Source organism: Parasteatoda tepidariorum, chromosome 5 (assembly GCF_982258835.1).
Source record: "Parasteatoda tepidariorum strain Cologne lab strain chromosome 5, Ptep-v5.0, whole genome shotgun sequence".
Lineage (NCBI taxonomy): Eukaryota > Metazoa > Arthropoda > Arachnida > Araneae > Theridiidae > Parasteatoda > Parasteatoda tepidariorum.
In genome coordinates this window covers 31,971,442-31,993,507 of record NC_141759.1, presented here as the reverse complement: position 1 = coordinate 31,993,507, position 22,066 = coordinate 31,971,442, and the positions used below count along the sequence as shown (strand labels likewise).

The 22,066-nt window shown below is 28.4% G+C and overlaps 1 protein-coding gene and 1 non-coding gene across 2 annotated transcripts in view; both read left to right on the top strand.

The window, feature by feature from the left end:
• LOC107440959 (putative RNA-binding protein 46) overlaps nt 1-21,755 on the top strand; it is a 40,313-nt gene extending 18,558 nt beyond the window's left edge. Inside the window, exons 2-9 of the mRNA XM_087162728.1 lie at nt 1,497-1,671; nt 4,269-4,374; nt 5,496-5,565; nt 11,002-11,106; nt 15,206-15,332; nt 17,783-17,923; nt 19,778-19,889; nt 20,808-21,755. Of these exons, the coding sequence (XP_087018854.1) occupies nt 1,497-1,671; nt 4,269-4,374; nt 5,496-5,565; nt 11,002-11,106; nt 15,206-15,332; nt 17,783-17,923; nt 19,778-19,872 (819 nt within the window). The 3' untranslated portion in view covers nt 19,873-19,889; nt 20,808-21,755. The remainder of the gene's footprint in view (nt 1-1,496; nt 1,672-4,268; nt 4,375-5,495; nt 5,566-11,001; nt 11,107-15,205; nt 15,333-17,782; nt 17,924-19,777; nt 19,890-20,807) is intronic.
• Nucleotides 6,640-6,937, top strand: LOC147808903 (signal recognition particle RNA). The gene has a single exon (XR_015434443.1).
• Nucleotides 21,756-22,066: the final 311 nt, after the last annotated feature.

Sequence of the window (22,066 nt, the reverse complement as noted above, 5' to 3'; positions counted from 1 at the left end):
TCATTTTTTAAATGAAAATGGCTCTGTTTTTAACAGGGTTGGGTTTTTGACGTCAAAAAGTGGTTTTTGACATGACAAGGGTATAATACTGGTTTAAACCGTCAAAAACTGAAGTTTGCCGAGAAAATATATAAACTTCAAAACTACCAACAGTTGCCATGCATTATATTGAAATTTAATTATACTATAGGTAATCAGCAGGTTTTAAAATATATTTTAATTAAAATTAAGGTAAAATAACAGATTTAAAATCTCAGAAATTTATATTCAAATGCATGTGCAGAAAAATTTTCCAAAATTTTTTTTTAAATATTTATATTTTGAAAAAAAATTTTTTTTTTTTTGATACTTAAGAAAATTAAAAGTTTATTACTATGCATTTTTGACATATAAGGAACATATAACTAATATTTATAAGGAACTTACAAGTTATGTTGTATAAATACAAACTTGATACAAGTGTATAAAAAATTTTTTTAATGTTATACCGAATATCTTTATTATCCAGTATGTTAATTTGAATTTAAAAGTAGTTATATTTGTGAATAATGATAAATATAATTCATATTGTTTATTATATTTATTTATAATTATTACACTTATCATTTTAAAACAATTTTTACCTCTTAATTTTTTTCTCTCCACTTGTATTAAGAATACAAATAATGCATATCTTGAAAGCAAGAAGTAATTATTCAACAGCTGAATATTTAGATATTCAACAAAACTATATAGTATTCAGCAAAATGAAATTCACAAGTATTTGGATAAACTAAATTTTCAGCATAGTAAATGAATAGGCTGAATATACTGTAAATCGACACTAACTACTCTGTGTATTTAACAGAAAGCACCTAAATTTGTATTGTCTTATGTTAAAAAGATGTCTAATGTACAAAACTGCTAATGTTTATCTTTAAAAATGTCTAATTTTTAGTATAATCTATACTATACACTAAATTTGGTTATAAATAAATTTCTTAATAATATCACTGCAGATTTTCAATAACACATGAAAATGAATACATAATATTGCAAAAGATGTGAGCTTTCAAAAGTACAAGATTTTGGTTACTATTCAAAATATAAGTGTTTCTTCAAATTTTAAATTTATTTTTTCTAGAACATATTTAGAAACACTATCCTTTATAAAAAATATATAAATTTTATGTATTAATTAAATTTCGCATATGAATATAGGTTTTTGACATTTTTGACACTGAGGTTTTTGACGTGACGGTTTAAACCGTCAAAAACTGTCACATGTCAAAAACCTGCCAACCCTGGTTTTTAAGGTAAAGTATTTTGTGAAAAGTCCGTTTAATTTTTCTTTAAGGCTACGTTCTGACGTCGAAAAAAAAATTTAGAAGGGATGGCTTCTGGGATAAAATATATGGGTAGATCACGTGAACTGAAATACTTCTATAAACTTATGTTTTTTCTGCATTAATAATGTGAAACTTATTAATACTGTATGTCTGATAATTGTGTTTTGCTTTCAGATTCTGTATGTTAAAAGCATCCCTGCTAAGGTTAAAAATGAAGTTTTGTTTGAAATATTTTCGGCAAATGGTGTCTTTGGTATTGAACGAATCAGAAGGATAAAAAATTCCGCCTTCATTCATTATTTCATTCGTAGGGATGCCGAATGTGTTTTAGCAAAAGTAAACGGTAAGTCTACTGGCGTCAACTTCAGTTAATTAATTTTCATATTAAATAATAGCTGTGGTTAGTACATTGCGTTGTGTTCACAATAACCCTGGTTCGCATGCTGGTCACGGTACCAGTTTTATAGAAGAAGCAAGGTTTCCAAGTTTTATGGAGGCATTGATTGTAGTAGTTTTGTAAATTCCTAGTACATTAGCGTTTGCAGTCATAGAATGATTACTGAAAATATATGAAACAAAAACTTGATTTATTACTGAATATTTTAAAAGCTAAACATATATGCCGATATCAACAAAATAAATAAATAATACGTTTGTTGTCAAAAAATTATTACTACAAATATTTGAAACAAAAACTTGATTTATTAGTGAGTATTTTTAAAGCTAAACAAAGATGCCTATATCAACAAAATAAATAAATAATACGTTTGTAGTCAAAGAATGATTAACACAAATATTTGAAACAAAAACTTGATTTATTACTGAGTATTTTTAAAGCTAAACAAATATGCCTATATCAATAAAATAAATAAATAATACGTTTGTAGTCAAAGAATGATTAACACAAATATTTGAAACAAAAACTTGATTTATTACTGAGTATTTTTAAAGCTAAACAAATAAATATGCCTGTATCAACAAAATAAATAAATAATACTTTTGTAGTCAAAGAATAATTACTGCAAATATTTGAAACAAAAACTTGATTTATTAGTGAGTATTTTTAAAGCTAAACAAAGATGCCTATATCAACAAAATAAATAAATAATACGTTTGTAGTCAAAGAATGATTAACACAAATATTTGAAACAAAAACTTGATTTATTACTGAGTATTTTTAAAGCGAAACAAATATGCCTATATCAATAAAATAAATAAATAATACGTTTGTAGTCAAAGAATGATTAACACAAATATTTGAAACAAAAACTTGATTTATTACTGAGTATTTTTAAAGCTAAACAAATAAATATGCCTGTATCAACAAAATAAATAAATAATACTTTTGTAGTCAAAGAATAATTACTGCAAATATTTGAAACAAAAACTTGATTTATTACTGAGTATTTTTAAAGCTGAACAAATATGCCTATATCAATAAAATAAATAAATAATACGTTTGTAGTCAAAGAATGATTACCACAAATATTTGAAACAAAAACTTGATTTATTACTGAGTATTTTTAAAGCTAAACAAATATGCCTATATCAACAAAATAAATAAACAATACGTTTGTAGTCAAAGAATAATTACTACAAATATTTGAAACAAAAACTTGATTTATTACTGAGTATTTTTAAAGCAAAACAAATATGCCTATATTAATAAAATAAATAAATAATATGTTTGTAGTCAAAGAATGATTACCACAAATATTTGAAACAAAAACTTGATTTATTACTGAGTATTTTTAAAGCGAAACAAATATGCCTATATTAATAAAATAAATAAATAATACGTTTGTAGTCAAAGAATGATTACCACAAATATTTGAAACAAAAACTTGATTTATTACTGAGTATTTTTAAAGCTAAACAAATATGCCTATATTAATAAAATAAATAAATAATACGTTTGTAGTCAAAGAATGATTACCACAAATATTTGAAACAAAAACTTGATTTATTACTGAGTATTTTTAAAGCTAAACAAATATGCCTATATCAACAACAACAACAACAAAATAATGCGTTGCAATCTCCCTCTTGAGAAACGAAGAGATCTATTTTTATATAATGATTTTTTAAAATTTTCAACGGTCGAACTTTTGTACTTTTTAACGGTCGGGGGGGGGGGGGGTGCGTCGGACATCTAAAACCTCTTACGACGATATCGCTAAATATTTCTATTCTTGGCCGGGAATATAAGGGTAAAAAATACACATCACGGGCACCAGGGGTCTGTTTAGAAGAAATTTGGGTACGTTAACGGACCCTTCGCAATATATCTTTTCATAAAAACGGACCCTTCACAAAATATTTTAACTTAAAAACGGACCCTTCACAAAATAATTTATCTTTTAATCGGACCCTTTACAAATTTGTTTATTTTAATTATTGTTTTGTTAATCGAATAAACCCTTCCCAGGGGGGGGGGAGAGAAAGACAGATGTAAACGAACTAAGTTTTGTCTTCGCAGACGCTTCTTCCTTTATTCGTCCGAAATGATTAATTTTGCAGCGTTGAGCATAATCTTGATTATCCTTGCAAATTAAAAACTACTTGAAAAAGCTTTTCGCAATAACAGGACCCTATTTACACAAATTCACAAAAGCAGGACCCTGGTTGAAAGAATGTGACTTAGCGTTTATTTTATATTCACAAATTACGAGTAAGTTTTTCACAATTTTACAAAAACGGACCTTTCACAAAATGTCTGGACAGCCCCCTGATATTAATTTCAAACTTTATTGCCCCCGTATATTTTTACTTACAATTTTTTATAATGTACCAAAAAATATGCCTTTAAGGTTTCATTACAAAAGCATAATTAAACAATACAAATGTTTAAAAAAAAACTAGTTGAAGTAAAAACCTTTTCTTAATTGTCGACTATAAATTCTTGTATAAAATTTTCATTTTTATTTTATTATTTTTTAGGTCTTGTGTGGAATGGATGGATTGTAGAAGTTACTTGGGCCAAGCTTTATCCATTTAATAAGCGAACAACAACAGCGTATGATAGAAATAATGCGAATGATACCAGGTAGGAAAAGTTCAAAAAATATTACCCTGAAATTAATAAAATTATTAATTAAGCTCTGAAACTTACTTAGTTCTCTCTCGCTTACGTGCTGCAGCGCGAGAATTACGCCAGAAATCGTTGAGGAGACGCGGAAAAAAAAAAAAAAAAAAAAACAGTTATTTCGCGTCCCAGAGGCCGCCATAACTTCGTCCTCTGGGACACTTAATTTTCGATAATAAAAAAAAGGGTGGGCTATAGATTTTAATAGGCAAAAATAAACTAATCTTTAAACAGAAAAAATAAATAAAATGTGAAAAACAAAAAGAAATCAAACAAAAATTGAAAAATTCTTTTGCAAGAAACACACTATGCGAGGGTAAATTTTAAAGAATTATGATGATGTCAGTTGAGATTGCTGTCACTTTTGAGGAGGTATTAGGTAAGAGTGCAGAAGACTGAAAATATAAATTAGAGATTTTTATTTTTTTAAAAATAGGAATTCACTTTTTGTAATAAAAAAAGAGGACTGAAGGTTGAATGTCCTATGTTCTAGGACTCGTAGTTCTCACAATATAACGGAATTAATGCCGTTTTTTTTAAAAAAAATTTTTTATAAATTTTATTTAATTAACGCTTTTAATTTTAAAATCAATCTTTTTACATTTCTGTCAAAGAAAAATTGTTTTCTTTTTTTATTAAACTAATATTGTGATTGTTCTTCTTATTATAGCGAACTTTAATTCTATGAGAATTATTAATCGAATTGTTGGTGATTTTTAAAGATGTCAATGAATTACATATGATGATTTGTATTAATGCGATTTGAATCACATCTCGATTATTTTCATTTTTTAAAGTTCGCTAATTATTGGTTATTTGGCTCAGGTTAATTCTGGCTGTTTTTCCGTTAAAATCGAATTTCAATTAATCTCTTAAAAAACAGAATTTTCTGTTATAATTTTTTTACAACTTATAATCAGAATAAGATTTTTTTCACTTTTAAAAATATTTTGGAAGCAAAATTAATAGGAAAAAAAATGTATTCTTTTTAAAATACGGTTTTGAATTTGTTTTCATTTGTTGATATAATTTAAATACATAAATTTTTTTCCTGAACCGAAATATTATTTTACTTTTTTTAGGAACACTGGACCGTTCGATTTTCAATTTCCAGCTCAACAAACTCGCCCGTTAACCAGTAATCCTGTGCAGGTTTGTTGAAGAAAAATAACTATTAACAATTAACAACAATAATAAAACTATCATTAATTTAACTAATCAATTAATATTGAAATCGTTATTGTAACTTTATTATTATTTTGATAGATGATTTAAATTAATCTGTTAAAAAATATAATATAGAATGTCCAGAACTGGAGCTTTTCCGTTATTTGTATTGATTTCAGTACGGACTCTTTCATGGGTTTTTGTACTACTTGCATTGTTTTTTTTTTGTTTTTTTTTTAAATTGAAATTTGGGGCGGGGGGTACTACGTTCACTGCCTGCCGAGTGCAGGTGGTTATACTATATCTATCATTAGAAAGTGGTTATCTATGAAGATAAAATTAAAATTAAATTTCCCTATTTTAGCAATCATTTTAGTTTTTAAATTTTACATCAAGCTTATTTTTTTATTATAAAAGAAAACAAGATTTGTTCACAAAAAAAAAAATCATTTTGACGTACTTTTCAGGATTTAGGATTTTTTCATATCCAGAATTTAGGATTTTATCATATTTCGCGAGATGACGAATGCATTCCTCCCCTTCCCCTAAAATTATTTAAAAAAATACTGTTTTTATAAACCAAGCTAATGTTGTAAAATTAATGACTATTAAGTCTCAAGATGAGTATTATTTTAAATTGTATTCATTATTAAATTTTTTTTATATCTAGCCTATACTTCCTTATTATTATTATATTTTTTTCATTGCTTGAGGTATATATTTTAACCTTATTAATTATAATTTTTGAAATTAGGTAAAGATGTAAAAAATAAGTTTTATTAGTTAGTCTATCAAAATTGTACTTTAAGTAATAAGCTAAAAAAAATTATATATGACTTATAAGTTTCCAATAAAAATTGAATTTTGTCGAAAAATGAGATCCTATCAGTATTTCAAATAAAGAGAAAAGAAACCAGAAGCACACGAACACTACTATATGTAATAATTTCTAGATATATAATAGTTTCATAATAACTCCATTTCTAACCAGCAGATGGCAGTACTTGAACAAAAATTCAGATGCAAAGCTTTTAAAGCTTCCGAAATGTTCAACTGTCGACCGGGACCGGTGGCGTGGTCTTGTAATCCAGCTACTTGGAGGTCTAGGCTGTTGGACGGCTTGAGGTTGGGAGTTCTGTCCTCCGCTCGCCTATGTTGATCAGGCGTCCGCATTAAGCACGATGTCGATATGGTGGAACCGGAGGAGTCCGGAATTACCAGGTCGTCTAAGGCGGAGCGAACCGGCCCAGGTCGGAAACGGAGCAGGCAAAAGCTCCCGCACCGTGCAGTAATGGGATAGCGCTTGTGAATAGAGAATGGTTGGCAGCCCATCCAATACAGTCGGACACAGTCTTTTTTTAATTTCTTTAAAATCCACTTTATTTTTTAATTGATTATTTTAAAAGTTTTATTTATTTGAATTAATTTAAATTCTCATTTCTAAAATTTAAATTAGAATAAGTTGATACACTCTTATAATTCAAGATTTTAATATCACGCTGTATTGTCAGGAAATATCGATGTTTTCAATTGACTAATATAATTTTTATATTTGCCGATATTTCCATTACCTAAATAGAATAAATTTATTCACACGATAATATCGTTAATACTTGCGATATTATTGCAAGTACGATGGTACTGATTAACAATTTATCTGGAGAGTTATTTTAAAGAGTATTTTTATCGCGCTGCAAAGAAAACTCTATGTTTCTGAATACATCAATAAGCTTTAGCCTTATGCTTATGTTTTAACAACTAGTTCCAAAATGTATTCTTTAATCTTAAATTCGTTCAGACATTTGGTGTATTAAGACTTATCAGAATAAATTCCTGTATTTTATTACAGTCAAACTAGATTATTTTTTTTTATTATTTAACTTTTATAGTCGGGCACTTTAATTTCATGTGATAAATATTTTTTATTAATTTAATTTCATAATTTTTTAAAGAAATAGCAAACAATACGTTACGAATTTCATACTTAAATTATCTTTCTTATGTACTCCCATATTTTATAACTCCTTTTTTTATTAATTAATGTTGCATACATGGATAGACCCTTTAATTTCATATAATAAATATTGTTTATAAATTTAACTTCTTCTGTTTTTTAAAGGAATCGTTAACAATATTTTTTCATTACGAATTTCCTCATTCTTTTTTTTTTATCTTATATTGTGAATTTCGATTGTAATAACAAAAACTAATTAATAATTTGTGTAAAAATAAATCGTTTCTAATTTTAAAAAAAATATGTTGTTCTCAAACACTCCAATAAATATTGTTTTAGTGACAAAATTATTGTTCATACATTAATATTTCAAACAAAAGTATGCATTGGATATTAAATAAATGATATTACTAATTTTTTTAAAATATGCTATTAAAATATAAATCATATACCTAAAAAGAAAAATGATTTAACTATTTGTTTTGTTTTAAGTAAGTTTAATATTTAGTTAATATTTTTTTTGTTTTGTTTAATTGTTCTTTTAATTTCTGCATATTTGAATGCAAATTTATTTCAAGTGCATTATAAATTTTTAAAGAGAGTTTGATTCATTATGGCAGCACATAATAGATGGCAGCACGTCATATTTCTTAGAAATTTCTTAAAAACACTTTTTTTCAATAATTTCTAGCTAAAAATGCTCGAATATATCTTCTTTATTTGACTTAACACGGGTAAACTTTCATAAGAAAAATTCTAATTTTAGTTAACGAAAGCTTAGTTTGAGAATAAAAAAAATAATTTGAAAGTATTTTTATGGCGCCATCTATGGGCGCTTCTTAGTTTTATATTTGTCAAACAGTTTTATTTAATGGCTCCATCTTTTGGAACCTACTAGTCTATAATTCCCAAAATTATTCTTGTGTCGCTATTTAAGACTTCTCATTACTCTTATGAGTAAAGAAAACCAGAGAAGTAACAGTGTCAGTAACAGTGAAGTAACAGTAATCTATTATGTAAATGTTAATTTGAAAAAAAAGAAGGAAAAAAAACAAGTCCATTGGGATTTTATTTTGTGGCTTACATTTGAATAAATACATTCTGTGCATTATTATTCCAGTAATTAAAATTTGATATTTTGGAGAGGTAACTCATGTACCAATACAGATTCTGTACTGTCTTCTAATGAGTGCTGTAGTTGGAAAACAATATTTGGGGAATTTCATATCTTTATAAGGTATACGTCAGAGTTGAGTGATTTTTGTAAAGCCATAAAACGACCAGTTTAAATTACTCGACCAGCTATCATTGAGGGGGGGGAGGAAGAAAAGAAAACAGATGTTAGCTAATTTCTATACTTTTATGAAAATGAACTCGTAACTGTCAATAAATTATGAAATCGCGTAAAATGATTTATTTTTTGTTTTAGTGCTGCTAGTTATTTTAATCTCCATGTATAAGAAAATAACAACTAAATTGAGGGGAAAAAAAACTGGAAATTATTGTTACCAGGTTTTCATCTCTGCAATTATGTGTTTTGGAATCTGTTACTTATTCAGTTTTAAAGCTTTAATTGGAAATACAGACACACTAAATCCTGCTTAATTCAATAAGCATATTTAAAAGATGAAATTCTTGGTTTTTAATAATCCTTTTTCTCCGATTTCAACTGTCAAAATATTTTTTTAATCTTCTTAATTTAATTTTCACAAATAAACTGATGGATATTTACTCTATTTGACACTATTTTTCGCACGCTGAACACAAGGTCACACATGGAGCATAGCGTTTTTAAAAAGTGCTTAAAGGTGCTTATTTTCGTTTTTTAAAAACCTTTAAAGGCGCTTTTTTTGGGGGAGGGGGAGTGTGTTTTTAAGTGTTTAATTTTCCCTTTTCGAAAATGAGTTCTTTTCTTTACAATGTCGAGTTTCGCCACGTATTATGCAAAAGCGTGCTTTTCACATTGTTCTATTCAACGTTTTAACAATTCATTCAACCACAATCAATCTATTTCGGCTTACTGTCGGTCCGTACATGTGAAAGTACGTGTCCCAATCATTTTACATGTTCAATGAAATACTTGCGGGTCCGCATGTGCGTATACTGAGCTCAGTTCGGTGAGATTCTTGCATTCTCATGTGCACCTCTGCTGCATTTTGCAAAATATTCTCAATTTTAGGCTTCATTTTCCACCCTCTGAAATCGAAAAATCTGTCGATCTTTTCATGGTGGCTAATATAATCAAGAAAAGAGTTCTTGGTCAGAAACTCGTTATTTCATCATGATCATGTAAAAATTATTTTGCATTTTCTTAATGTACATAGTGCTTAAATATTTTTTTGAGTGCTTAAGAAGTATTTTAAAGGTGCTTATTTTTTGTTGAGAGATTTAGCTATGCTCCCTGTCACAACCCAATAAAAATTAGAGATAGAAAGCATGCGGTATTTTAAATTCTCTATTCATTTTTTCTTGCAAAATTATACCAAAACAATTCTGCAATTAACAGATTTTGAGAGGTATGCAGTTGCCTATTAGATTTTGAATAATTATCTTTGTTTTTATGCAATTAACATAAAAGGAATTTTTCAGGATTATCCAAATCGGTAAACTACAATAAAATTAGGTTTTAAAATAAATTGAGGAACGTTAGTTTTAAATTACCCAAAGCCACAAATCGCTTTAATTTGTTTCTTTTAAGCTTTGAAGAAATTTTATTGAAGTTCTGAAATTTATATAACGTTATTTCTCCTCGTCTAACCTCCTTATTTTCTACCTGTTGAAAAAGGTGTTTGTGCTGTCTATTAATAATGCATCATTAAAAGTTTAAGTACAAAAAATATCATGTGCTGTTTATTAATAATGCATCATTAAAAGTTTAAGTACAAAAAATATCATGTGCTGTCTATTAATGCATCATTAAAAGTTTAAGTACAGAAAATATCATGTGCTGTCTATTAATAATGCATCAGTTTAAGTACACGAAATATGTGCTGTCGATTAATAATGCATCATCAAAAGTTTAAGTACAAAAAATATCATGTGCTGTTTATTAATAATGCATCATTAAAAGTTTAAGTACAAAAAATATCATGTGCTGTCTATTAATGCATCATTAAAAGTTTAAGTACAGAAAATATCATGTGCTGTCTATTAATAATGCATCAGTTTAAGTACACGAAATATGTGCTGTCGATTAATAATGCATCATCAAAAGTTTAAGTACAAAAAATAGCATGTGCTGTCTATTAATAATGCATCTTTAAAAGTTCAAGAAAACGTAAATTAAAAATTTACCATAAATTCCAAAATGGCGAAGGGTTGAAGCATTTTAATGAGGTAACTAAAAAAAAAAAAGAAACATTTACTGCTCTTATTTCTAATTGCTGCAAATTCCGAAATAAAAAGTATTAATTCTGCAAAAGAAATATGAATAATAATTATGGTTGCTGTTACTCATTATTATTTAGATGTTGTCAGATATCTGTTTATCTAACGGCTGGGGAATGCCAGTTTACAATCATCATGTTACCGAAGCTTCTGTGAGTAATCCATTTGCCACACACAGTGTGAAAGTAAGTATAGTTTGTCTAGGGTTAGAACTCCCCTCGCCACAAAGTCTGAGGCCGTCTGTTGCTATGGGAACAAGAATAGCGCATTTCAGATAGGGTAGCTTCTATTCACTCTAGGGCTAACACAATAGATCGGGAAAAAAAGATACCTATCCAGTAAAACTTGCAAGTTCTTTTTTCTTTTAATTTCCATAACGTGAAATAATTTTCACACTAAACTTTTCTTGGCATAAAACAAATTTATTTGAACACATAATTATGCCTCAACATAAACATAAAATGAAGTGTAAAGAAATAATAGTAAATCGCATCGTCAAAAAAAGCTTCGTTCCTTTCTAAAACATTCTACTCCGAGCTAAACAGAAGAAAGATTCTTTTTTATTCAATTCTTAAGTTTTGTTGATATCTCGTGGCGCCATCTAGTGGTTTCAAACCTAAATCACCCTCTCGTTTATCCGAGCCAAAAGCTGCCCTAAACAGTGACATCCCTACTTAAAATAGTTACTGTTTACTGTACTTACTAGTTAAAATAGTTACAACTTACTTGCACGAACTAAAAGAGCTACGTCAATCCAATCAAGTCTATACACATCCCTACTAAAAAGATATATATACATTTGTTTATTAAGATTTCTCTATATCTAGTAATACTTTCATCTCTATTAGTTTTTTTTTTTAACGCTATTTTTTTTTCTTTCCTTCTTATTAATTTATTTGATTCATTTCTTTTCAATAATTTCCTATTTCACATGTATATTTTTTTGTTCGTCTTATTTCTTTTTAAATTCCACACTTTCAGTAAAAAAAAAAAAAAAAATTAAATATCATGTTATATAGGCTGGAGTGGAGCTGGATTAGTGGCCAAGTCTTGGGCTATATGGTTAAGGGTATTTCATAACCTAGGTACATGCCCAGGACTTGGAGGAAAGAAAAAAAAAAAAGTTACTGGGCACCGCTAAGTCCAGACTAATGGTTAGGGGAGTTCTTACTTTAGACAAAATATAATATTCTTATTTTTATCAATAAGTACTATTTTCAAAGTACAATTTCTTTGTCCTTAAAACCGTTGTTGAAGGCTTCTCTTTCTGTTTTGAACTAGTTAAATTATTAATAATACTAATTCGAATTTTTTTTTATTTAATTGAATTCTAATTGCATTTTCAAATAAAATAAAACTGTTGTTGATTTTTATATGTATACAAATTACTCCTAAATAATTTTACAATGTTGTTTTGAATTGGCACAAAATAACCAATTAATACCATAAATTAGCATTCGTTTTCTTATAGAATTAGGATTGACTGCAAAAATACAGGACGAACGATATATTTTTTCGTTTATAGATGGTGTTTTCTACACTAGGGTGTACTGCAAGCTCTTTATTGCCTATACTTCCGGGTTACTTTTTCCGGTGTATTTTGAATCCGTTTGGCTCACACCTGATCATTGTGTTTTGAGACTCTTGCTTAGTAGTGAAGTGAAACCTCCAAGAAAGACCACCTCTGTGTAGCGACCACCCTATTTATGACCACTTTTTTCCGTAGACTTAGTCGAAAATAACCTTAAGGAAAGACCATTAATATCCCTTTCCTCTATATTGACGTTTTGCGTCACTTTCAAAATAAGCGTTGACAGAGCTGGCCTTAGATAGGCTAAACTTGACCTGACAGTCTCATTAATAAGAGTTGCAAACTCACAGTAGTTATAAAAATAGCATAATAAAAATAGCATATTATTCGCGCGAAAAAGCCATTTCATATTACGACGGAGCCTTCGAAAAACAACCTTAAATATTCCAGGGTGCGTAGCGTTTTTAAAAAGTGCTTAAAGGTGCTTATTTTCGTTTTTTTAAAAGCCCTTAAAGGTGCTTTTTTTTTCATTAGGTGTTTTTAAAAAGTGCTTAATTTTCCCTTTTTCAAATGCGATTTTTCTTTTACAGTCAAACCTCGATATCTCGAACTTGATGGGAGAGGTGAAAAAATTCGAGATACCGAAAATTCGAATTATCGAAAATCGCATGTTATCGATAATAGAATAAAGAAAAATGCTCTTTACGTACCTTATATACTATTCCATATTTATTCTATAGACACTTTTTGCACTTTCATTTAAAAAATATTCAATTGTTGTTTACTTTAGAGATGTGTAAGAAAGTTTGTCTATAACTATGTTATTTCGGCGTATAGTCAGTCCGCAGCGTATGAAAACGCCATTCGTTTTACATGATTCAAAATTTCATGATTTTTGACAATTGTCAAAAACAATGCCAAAAGATTTTTTTTTTTTTGCATGACGGTTAAAACAAAATAAAGCCATCGATTGTCAAAAAATTTCCAACTCTGCCTAATTAGATTTTTTTGAAGTGCTTAAAAATATTTTTTGAGTGCTTGAAAAGTGCTCAAAAGGTGCTTATTTTTTGTTGAATAATTTAGTTACGCACCCTGAAAGTGCTTATTTTTTGTTGAATAATTTGGCTACGCAACCTGAAAGTGCTTATTTCTTATTGAATAATTCGGCTACGCACCCTGTATTATTTTACGACCCTTGTGTTTATTTTTTCACTAGGATTCTGAAAATACACCCAACAAATATTGCATGTTCGATAATAATTAGAAGTAGTAAGCTTTCTGTTATTTCGATGTTCTATTATGACCTCCGGATTACGTGAAATTTTCAAACTGATATAATAGATTCATTTTCCTAAACTGGCACTATAGATTCATTTTCCTAGATGGCTAACTTAAAGAACTAAAGTATATTTTTTTCTGCTACGCTTGAGTTTTTTTCTTCTCTACTACTGTTTATAGATATTTGAAATATGATATAAGAATTAACGAGCTCAGTTGTTTAAAGTGACATTTTTTGAAATAATAAAGATTTATCATGAAAGTCCTTATTTTAGTTTTCTTTACTAGACTATACAACATCCCTTTATTTGCAAAATCTCTTAGTTTCGTGGACCTCAATAGATGACGGATCTAAGTGACATTCCCTGAGTGAAAGAACGATTCAAGTGCACTTGACAAGAAGCAGCTGACGAATTACATTAAAAACAACCTGTCTTTTAGCAGCAAATTAAAACGCCAACAGGGGTCTGTTTAGAAGAAATTTGGGAAGAACCCTTCACAAAATATCTTTTCTTAAAAACGGACCCTTCACAAAATATTTTAACTTAAAAACGGACCTTTCACGAAATAAATTATCTTTTTATCGGACCCTTCACAAATTTTAAATTCCTAAGTTTAAATTCCAAACACACCTAAGTTTAAATTCCAAATGTAGTATTCTAAGAAAATATTTCTACTTTTACAAACATCGTAAACGCGTTCTTATTAATATTAAATCATAGTTTGTTTTGTGAATTAATGATTGATCAATTTATATTTATTCAAAAAATTAATTAATAGAATATTATGTAAATAAAAATTAATTTCCGGCAATTTTTTAAATGAAATATTATAAATTTAAGAATTGTTTACGTTTACTTAATGCGTAACACATTAAAAGTGATACATAACTAACTTGTGTTATTTAAAATATGTCAATTAAAATTATTAAAAATGTGTGTTTTTGTTTCCATTATTCGTCCGAAATGAATATTCTGCGTTGATCAGTATAGGCTAAATATCAAATATTTGTATGTTGCATCTGTAATTTAGTAACAGAAATTATTGAGCAGAATCTCGTATCTATTTACAATTTGAAAAGGTTTTTTTTAGCAATCTTTGCAATAACAGGACCCTATTTGCACAAATTCACAAAAGCAGAACCTTGGTTGAAAGAATGTGACTTAACGCTTATATTATATTCACAAATTGTGAATAGTTTTTTCACAATTTTACAAAATCAGCACCTTTCACAAAATGTCTAGACAGACCCCTGACCAAGAAAGTGAGGGACACGTGTTAAATAAATGATTTATAGATTTCGCTATTGGAAAATAGCGATCAAGAAATAATGACTATGCTTAGTTTTCATTCTCTGTAATCATACATATTTTAATGCAAATTAACTCAAATTCACGATGATGTCACTTGGATCATTTATTCACCCACATCTTCTATTATATTGTTATTATTTATATTTGTTCTTGTTTTAAAAGGTGTATATACCAAATATACCATATGTGGAGAAGCAATTTACACCTCCTGGATATTTCTTTTCACCAAGCGAAGCTCAGTGTTGCTCTGCTTTATTTGTTCTGACGAAATTAGGATTCATCGATAGTGGTAAGCAAAGATGTTTAACTTACGTTACATACAAACTCCTTTACAGAGTCGCGGTGGCGCAGGGGATAGAGCGCTTGCCTCCAAATCAGCTGTCCCAGATTCGAAACCCAGCTTTTACTGATCGATACGAATTCTGCACCTGGCTTGCACCGACCACAGTGCTAATGTAAAATATCCTTACTGGAAGTCGGGTCATAGGTTTAAGTCCCCTTGCCGTGAGGCCAACTGAGGGAGGGTTGCGAATCGAGAGTTGCATAGCAACCCATAGTCGGAAAGGTCATACGCCGCTAGACGCATTTATCGTACGCATTTTAACCAGTATTTTACTGTTGACATTGTCGTAATTTTATGTTATTCAGTAATTATTATAAAAAAAATTAATATCAAATATGACCAGAAATTTTTTTTCTTGGACAGCCAGTTATAAAGGCGATGCGCCCCTAGTGGCGTAGGATAACATATCTGATCATGGGAAGCTATTAAGTTCTCAATTCTTATGACGTACCCAACCTCTCTTTCAAGTTTGTAAGTGAGGTTGTTCGTGCGCATTTTAACCAGTATTTTACTGTTGACACTGTCGTAATTTTATGCTTTTCACTAATTATTATAAAAAATTGCTATCAAATATGACCAGAAACAAATTTTCTTGGACAGCCAAAGCGATGCGCCCCTAGCGGCGTAGTATAACATATCTGATCATGGGTAGCTATGAAATTCAGAATTCGTATGACGTACTCAACCTTTCTTTCACGTTTGTAAGTGAGGTACTGAATAAGATTTTACAAATGTTAGAAATAGTAATTCTAAGTTTGGAATGAAGTGACCCAGGTTCAAATCTCAGCGTTAGTCGGTCGATACGAATTTTGCTTCCGGCTCAATCAACCACAGTAGTGACCTAAAACTCCTCAGTAGTAGACAGAAGTTTGAGGGTTGGAATCTCCTAGTCATCGGGCTAATCGTGGGAGGTTTTTCGTGGTTTTCTTCTCCATTAAACGTAAATGCGTCTTCTCCATTATTAATTGCAACGTTTTTGTCCCAGAATATTTAATGTTTCCTCCGTACTATTATAATCTGTAGAGAATGATTAAGTAAGTCAGTTACAAACTTGGAGAAAAGAGTAAAGCATTTTTGCTAGCATTCAAAAAAATCCCAAAAACAGATATTTAATTATATCATTATTTGATTTGGCGATTAACTTGTCACGTCGCCAAGTATTAAAATAAGGATAGAAAAGCTATTTATGTGCTTCTTTAAATACAATTTTTGACGATAGTAACTAGAAAATAAAATCACCTAAAAATTTGGATAATTTAGTAAAATAAAAGTACATGTTCGAATGCGCACGAGGAGCCAGTCCAAAAATAAAAGCTCCATTTGCGGTGTATGATAACATTTTCAGCCTAGGGTTGCTGTGCAATTCTTAACCTTTTTGATATGCCCTACTTTCTCTCCAAATTTGTAATCGTAGTAATGAATTAACCTTCACAAATTTTATTATAAAAATTATGATTTATCGAATTTAACTTTTGTTTGATGAAAGGGCGTAAATGTCTTTAAGTGTTTAAGGGGGTAAAAATGTCTCAAGAAACTTAATTTAATTTTCATTAATTAAGAATTAGAAAAAATTACTATTAAGTCTCAAAATCGGAGTAATATACTTTACACGGTATTTTCATTTCGTCAAATGGACCCTTAATAAAATTCAGTAATTTAAAAAAGTAACGTAATTATAACGTTCATTGTTATTGTTGTTTCTAATGCAACTTTGCCAATTCAGCAGCCTGCTTGGTGAAATTAAGCGTACTTAAGGCAGACGGTGCTATTCTTGTTTTCCCTTGGTGCCATCTCTGGCCAAGAATATGATTTCTGCCACACACACGTCACCGCCCGTTTATGAAGCAGACCCATTCATTCCGCCTCAAATCGTAGTTTTGACCTGTACCAAAGAGCGATCAATCTCCAATTCAGTACCCCCAGAGGTATGATTTGTTGTGGAAACATAGAGGACTTCGTGACACGATAGATTTAACGTACACCAGTTACCATTTACTACACGGGGTGTCTTCGGCCAGTGGGGATCAAACTCACTACCTATTGGACATTAGCCCAACGCCCTACCAACTAGTATTTATTGTTCTTAAGTTTATGATTCTTTGTAAGATATGGTTATTTCTCTTTTTTCTAAACTTATGTAAAAACAGAATCATGGAAGAAAACCCCGATTCGACGCTAATTTTAGATTCAAACGATTATGAATAGATTTTTCACAAAAAGGGATCTTTCAGAAAAACAGATTTCTAGTTATTTTGATTTTACACGACATCTCAAAAAGGATTCAGATTCTTATATTCAGAAATTTATAAAATTATGTGAAGAATATTTGCAAAACGTCTGTATACAGATCTTTACTAATATTTATCTGATTTGTTATGACTTATTATTTTTCACAGGATGTAATGCTCTGAAATACAATTCTCTTGAACAAATGGACAGAAAACGATCTATATGGTCGCAGGATGATTTTGAGGCTAAAGTTAAGGCTGCACTACCGCTTATGCAGAGCCCAGGACCTTTATCAACTTCTAATCTTAGTAAGTTTTTCTTTTAAAATTCATTCTGATTATACGACAATCGATGTTAAACTATGTGACCTCGTAACTTTGAACGCAACGCAGAAAACAAGAAAATTCCTGTATCGAGCATTGAGACAAACTAGCTGTCGTGGAGGACTTTATTCATGAAACAAACCCGAATTACGTTAAAAGGAAGCGTTACATGAAAACCTTTCTCGGTTAGCACGACAGCAAGGGAATTCTAACGCATGATTTGTCTGGCACTGAAGATATTTTACATCAGCACTATGGTCAGTGCGAGTCGGTAACAGAATTGGCCTCAACTAAGGTCACCTTTGGCACCGCGGGTCACGCTGCGTCACCTTTATCCCCTGAGGCACCCCGGCTGAATTCATACTAATTGTCGAAAGAATACAGTTTGGAAAAGAAATGCCAAGTTAATAAATTGCGTTCATATATTAAAATTTCCCTGAGTTAATGTATAAGGTTCGAAATAAAATAAAGAAAGTCTAATTACTTAAGAATTAATTATTAAATTGAATTATTAAAGCCCAATTATCGTGCTTACAGACACTGGAAATGCTATGATTCAGGGAATAGGCGTCATGCTAATTAATTAATGCAAACGATATTAAAGTTGCGTAATCTCACAAAACGTTAAATAAGCATTTTTCATCTTCTTTTTCGTATTTAAATTCTTCAGTCCCAATGTGTAAAAGAAAGCTGAATAATTTGCCTATGCACCCTGCGAGAGATTTTTTTTTTTTTTTTTTTTTACATTTCAAATGATAGTGCTTGGCTTATTTTTTTCTAGGGCTCAAAATTTGATGTTCATTGCAAATTAGTACGAGATTTAAAAATAAAATTAATTAAAAATGTCACTGTTAATTCCAAGGCTCAAAGAAGATTGATATATATATTAAAAGTTTTAGTGAATTTCTAAACTTTTTTTTCTTCTTTTTTATGTATTTAATATTTAAATCATGGAAATATTATAGTGAATTTATGATTAGTTTTTTCTTCTACTGTTTGACTTGTAGTATTTTCGGTTATAGATACTTAATTTTGTCCCAAAACCCAATATTTTCTATTTACAGCTTGTTTAGTGTTTTTGGCTCCACTTTATTTTGTTCAAGATCTTAAATTTCCATATTTGATATCAATATCAATCAGTTAAGTGAAATTATTAACGATTTTTTCCTTTTTCTCTTCACAGTTTGACTTGTAGTCTTTCTTGACTAAAGAGACTTTAATAAGTTTAAATTCATTCTGTAATATCAATTTAATTTTTTAGTGAATTTCTCAATTTTTTATTTTATTTTAGCAGTTGGAGCAGAAAGACTAAAGAGACTTCATTTTATTCCAGAGGTCAAAATTCAATGTTTAATATCAATAGTAATTAAATGTAAAATAAAATAGTAAAATTTTAATCCATAACATGGTGCATAGCCTTTTTAAAAGTACTTAAAGGTGCTTATTTTCGATTTTCGTTTTTTAAAAAGCCTTTAAAGGTGCTTTTTTCATTGGATGTTTTTAAACAGTGTTTTTTTCCCCCTTTTCTAAAATGAGATTTTTTTTCCGTTACCATGTCGATTTTCGCCACGTATGAAATTTTTTTTTGCATTTTGTTAATGTAAATAGTGCTTAAAAGTATTTTTTGAGTGCTTAAAAAGTACTTAAAAGGTGCTTATTTTTTGTTGAAAGATTTGGCTACACACACTGTATAATTTAAATTCAATTTCTAAAGAGACTGAATATACCAAGACACATAAGTTTAATATTAATCGAATATTTTAATGAATTTCTGAGCAATTTTTGCAAATCTATTTTCACATTTATTTCTCTCCATTTTATAACTTCATTTTGTTTCAGGACTTAATGCAGATCCTTTAAATTTACTTGCTGTAGCTGCTTCATTGGTGAATGAAAATATTCAATCCAAAAATGATAACAGTATTTTTTATTGAAATGGGTCATAGGAAAGGTAATAGTAGTCATAATATTATTACCATTTGTTTATTGATTAAACATTCTAAAAAAGCGTTGTATATATGTCTAGCAATCTGGATAGCATAAAATAGTTGGGAAAAATTTTCAGACTTCTTGAAAAATGAAAAAAATGTCTCATAATGTGAGGAAAATTTTTCAGATAACTGGAAATTCTGGAAAAAAGATATATGTTTAATTTTAAAGTCGAAACTATTTTTAATCCGTGTATAAAAGATTAAATTTTTGCATAACTAAATAATTTCTTAAATTTTTTAATGTTAGAAAAAAAGCATATTTTGTCTTATACTGCTATTTTTCTCCCTTTTACTTTGTCCTTGTAAGTTTTCCTAATTTTATATGTTGAAAAAAAAACTTATATACTTTTTTGCCCTTAATTTGTTTATATTTATTAAAATATTGAATATTTGTATTATATGTGTTGTTAAATATTCGTGTTAAATTTTATATTATATATTGTTAAATATTCATGTTAAATTTTGCATTATATAGTGTTAAATTATTCATGAAATATTTGATATAAATCGTAAAAATACGAAATACTTTGTAATAGGAATCGCGATAGGTAATTTTAAATTGCTTTTGCATTGGTAGAAAAAACTACATACAAATGAATTTTTTTTTTCATTTTTAGCAATAGCAGAAAAAAATCCGCGCAGACAAATTTTCCTGAAAAGGCTTTCACGCTTTCGTATATATTATACGGGTATGAATATTAAACATTCAACATTTATCATAACACATGGTTTGTATTATAAATATATATATTATGAGATAAACATTTCAAAATATCATCGATAATTTTAAAAAGTATCGGCTATTTACAAACTTTTTTCTAGTACTCAGTTTATAATAATATTTATGAAAATGTTTTTTTCTTATATAAATCATCTAGATTGCACTGATTAATGCTGCAGAAAATAATATGAAGATCCGGATGAGAACAGTTTTTGTGAATTATGAACAATGATTTTCGTGTGACATAAAATCAAATTTTTACATGCTCTAAGCAAAATTTTGTAAAACTTTTAATCTAAAATATTTTATGATTCCAAATTATATTTAATGAAATTATGTGTTTAAAAAACTATTTCAATAGAATCAAATTTGGGTGAATTAAGATGAACATTTGCTACTATCAGTAAATCATTATGTATTTCAATAACTTGGGCAATTTTGTTTATATGCATTGAATTAACTTAAATTTAATGTAAGTAAACATAAAAATCTTTTTAAGGGAATTTCTTTTTTTTTTAATTGTTAATCTAAAATCTTTCTTGAATCACTTAATTTTTTAATATTATTACTCCCATTTAATACTTAAATAAAAAAATGTATTCTTTATTGCTTATTGTTAATTACAAGAAATCTGTTGAATTGTTTGATAAATATTTTTATGTGTCATTTAATTATCTTGTTCTTTATTTATATTGAAGTGTTACTAATAGTTGATATATCTGTTATATCACTATTGCTTAATGAAATTATTATTATTATTACATAAAATTAGAATAATTTTTATCATATGTAAAATTTAAATCGTTTTTTAAATTACTAAAAATATATTTGATAACTATGTAACTTAAATGAATTAGAAGCTCATATTAGATGTTTCAAGTACAATAAATTATTTGTAATTAAATTAAATCATGAAATTAATCACATGATATTATGATTTCTCATGGTTTTAATATTGGTCTGTTTTATTATTTCATTAATAATTTTCAAATATCATTTACAATTTTTGGCAATTTCTTAATTTAAAGCAGTAATCAATCAATTTAATTCTTGATACCAGAATTGTCCATTTAATAATTTATTGATTGCAAAGTGATAATTAAAATATTCCATAAAAATATATCCTAAAACTTATTTTAAGATTAAAAATCACTAAAATTTTGTATTAATACATTTTAGTATAACTTTTTTATTATTTATTAGACGTTAGAATATTTTAATAATAAATTCCAAAAATATATTAAATTAATCAGTATAATTGTAACTTATTTAAAAATATATTGTATATTTTTACTCTTTATAAATAAAATAAAGAAAATTGATGTTTCAGTAAATACAAAATGTAGTTATACCAAATCAATTTCATCAAAATTTTTAAGTATTTTATTAAGTTATTTTAATGTGCTTTATTCTGCC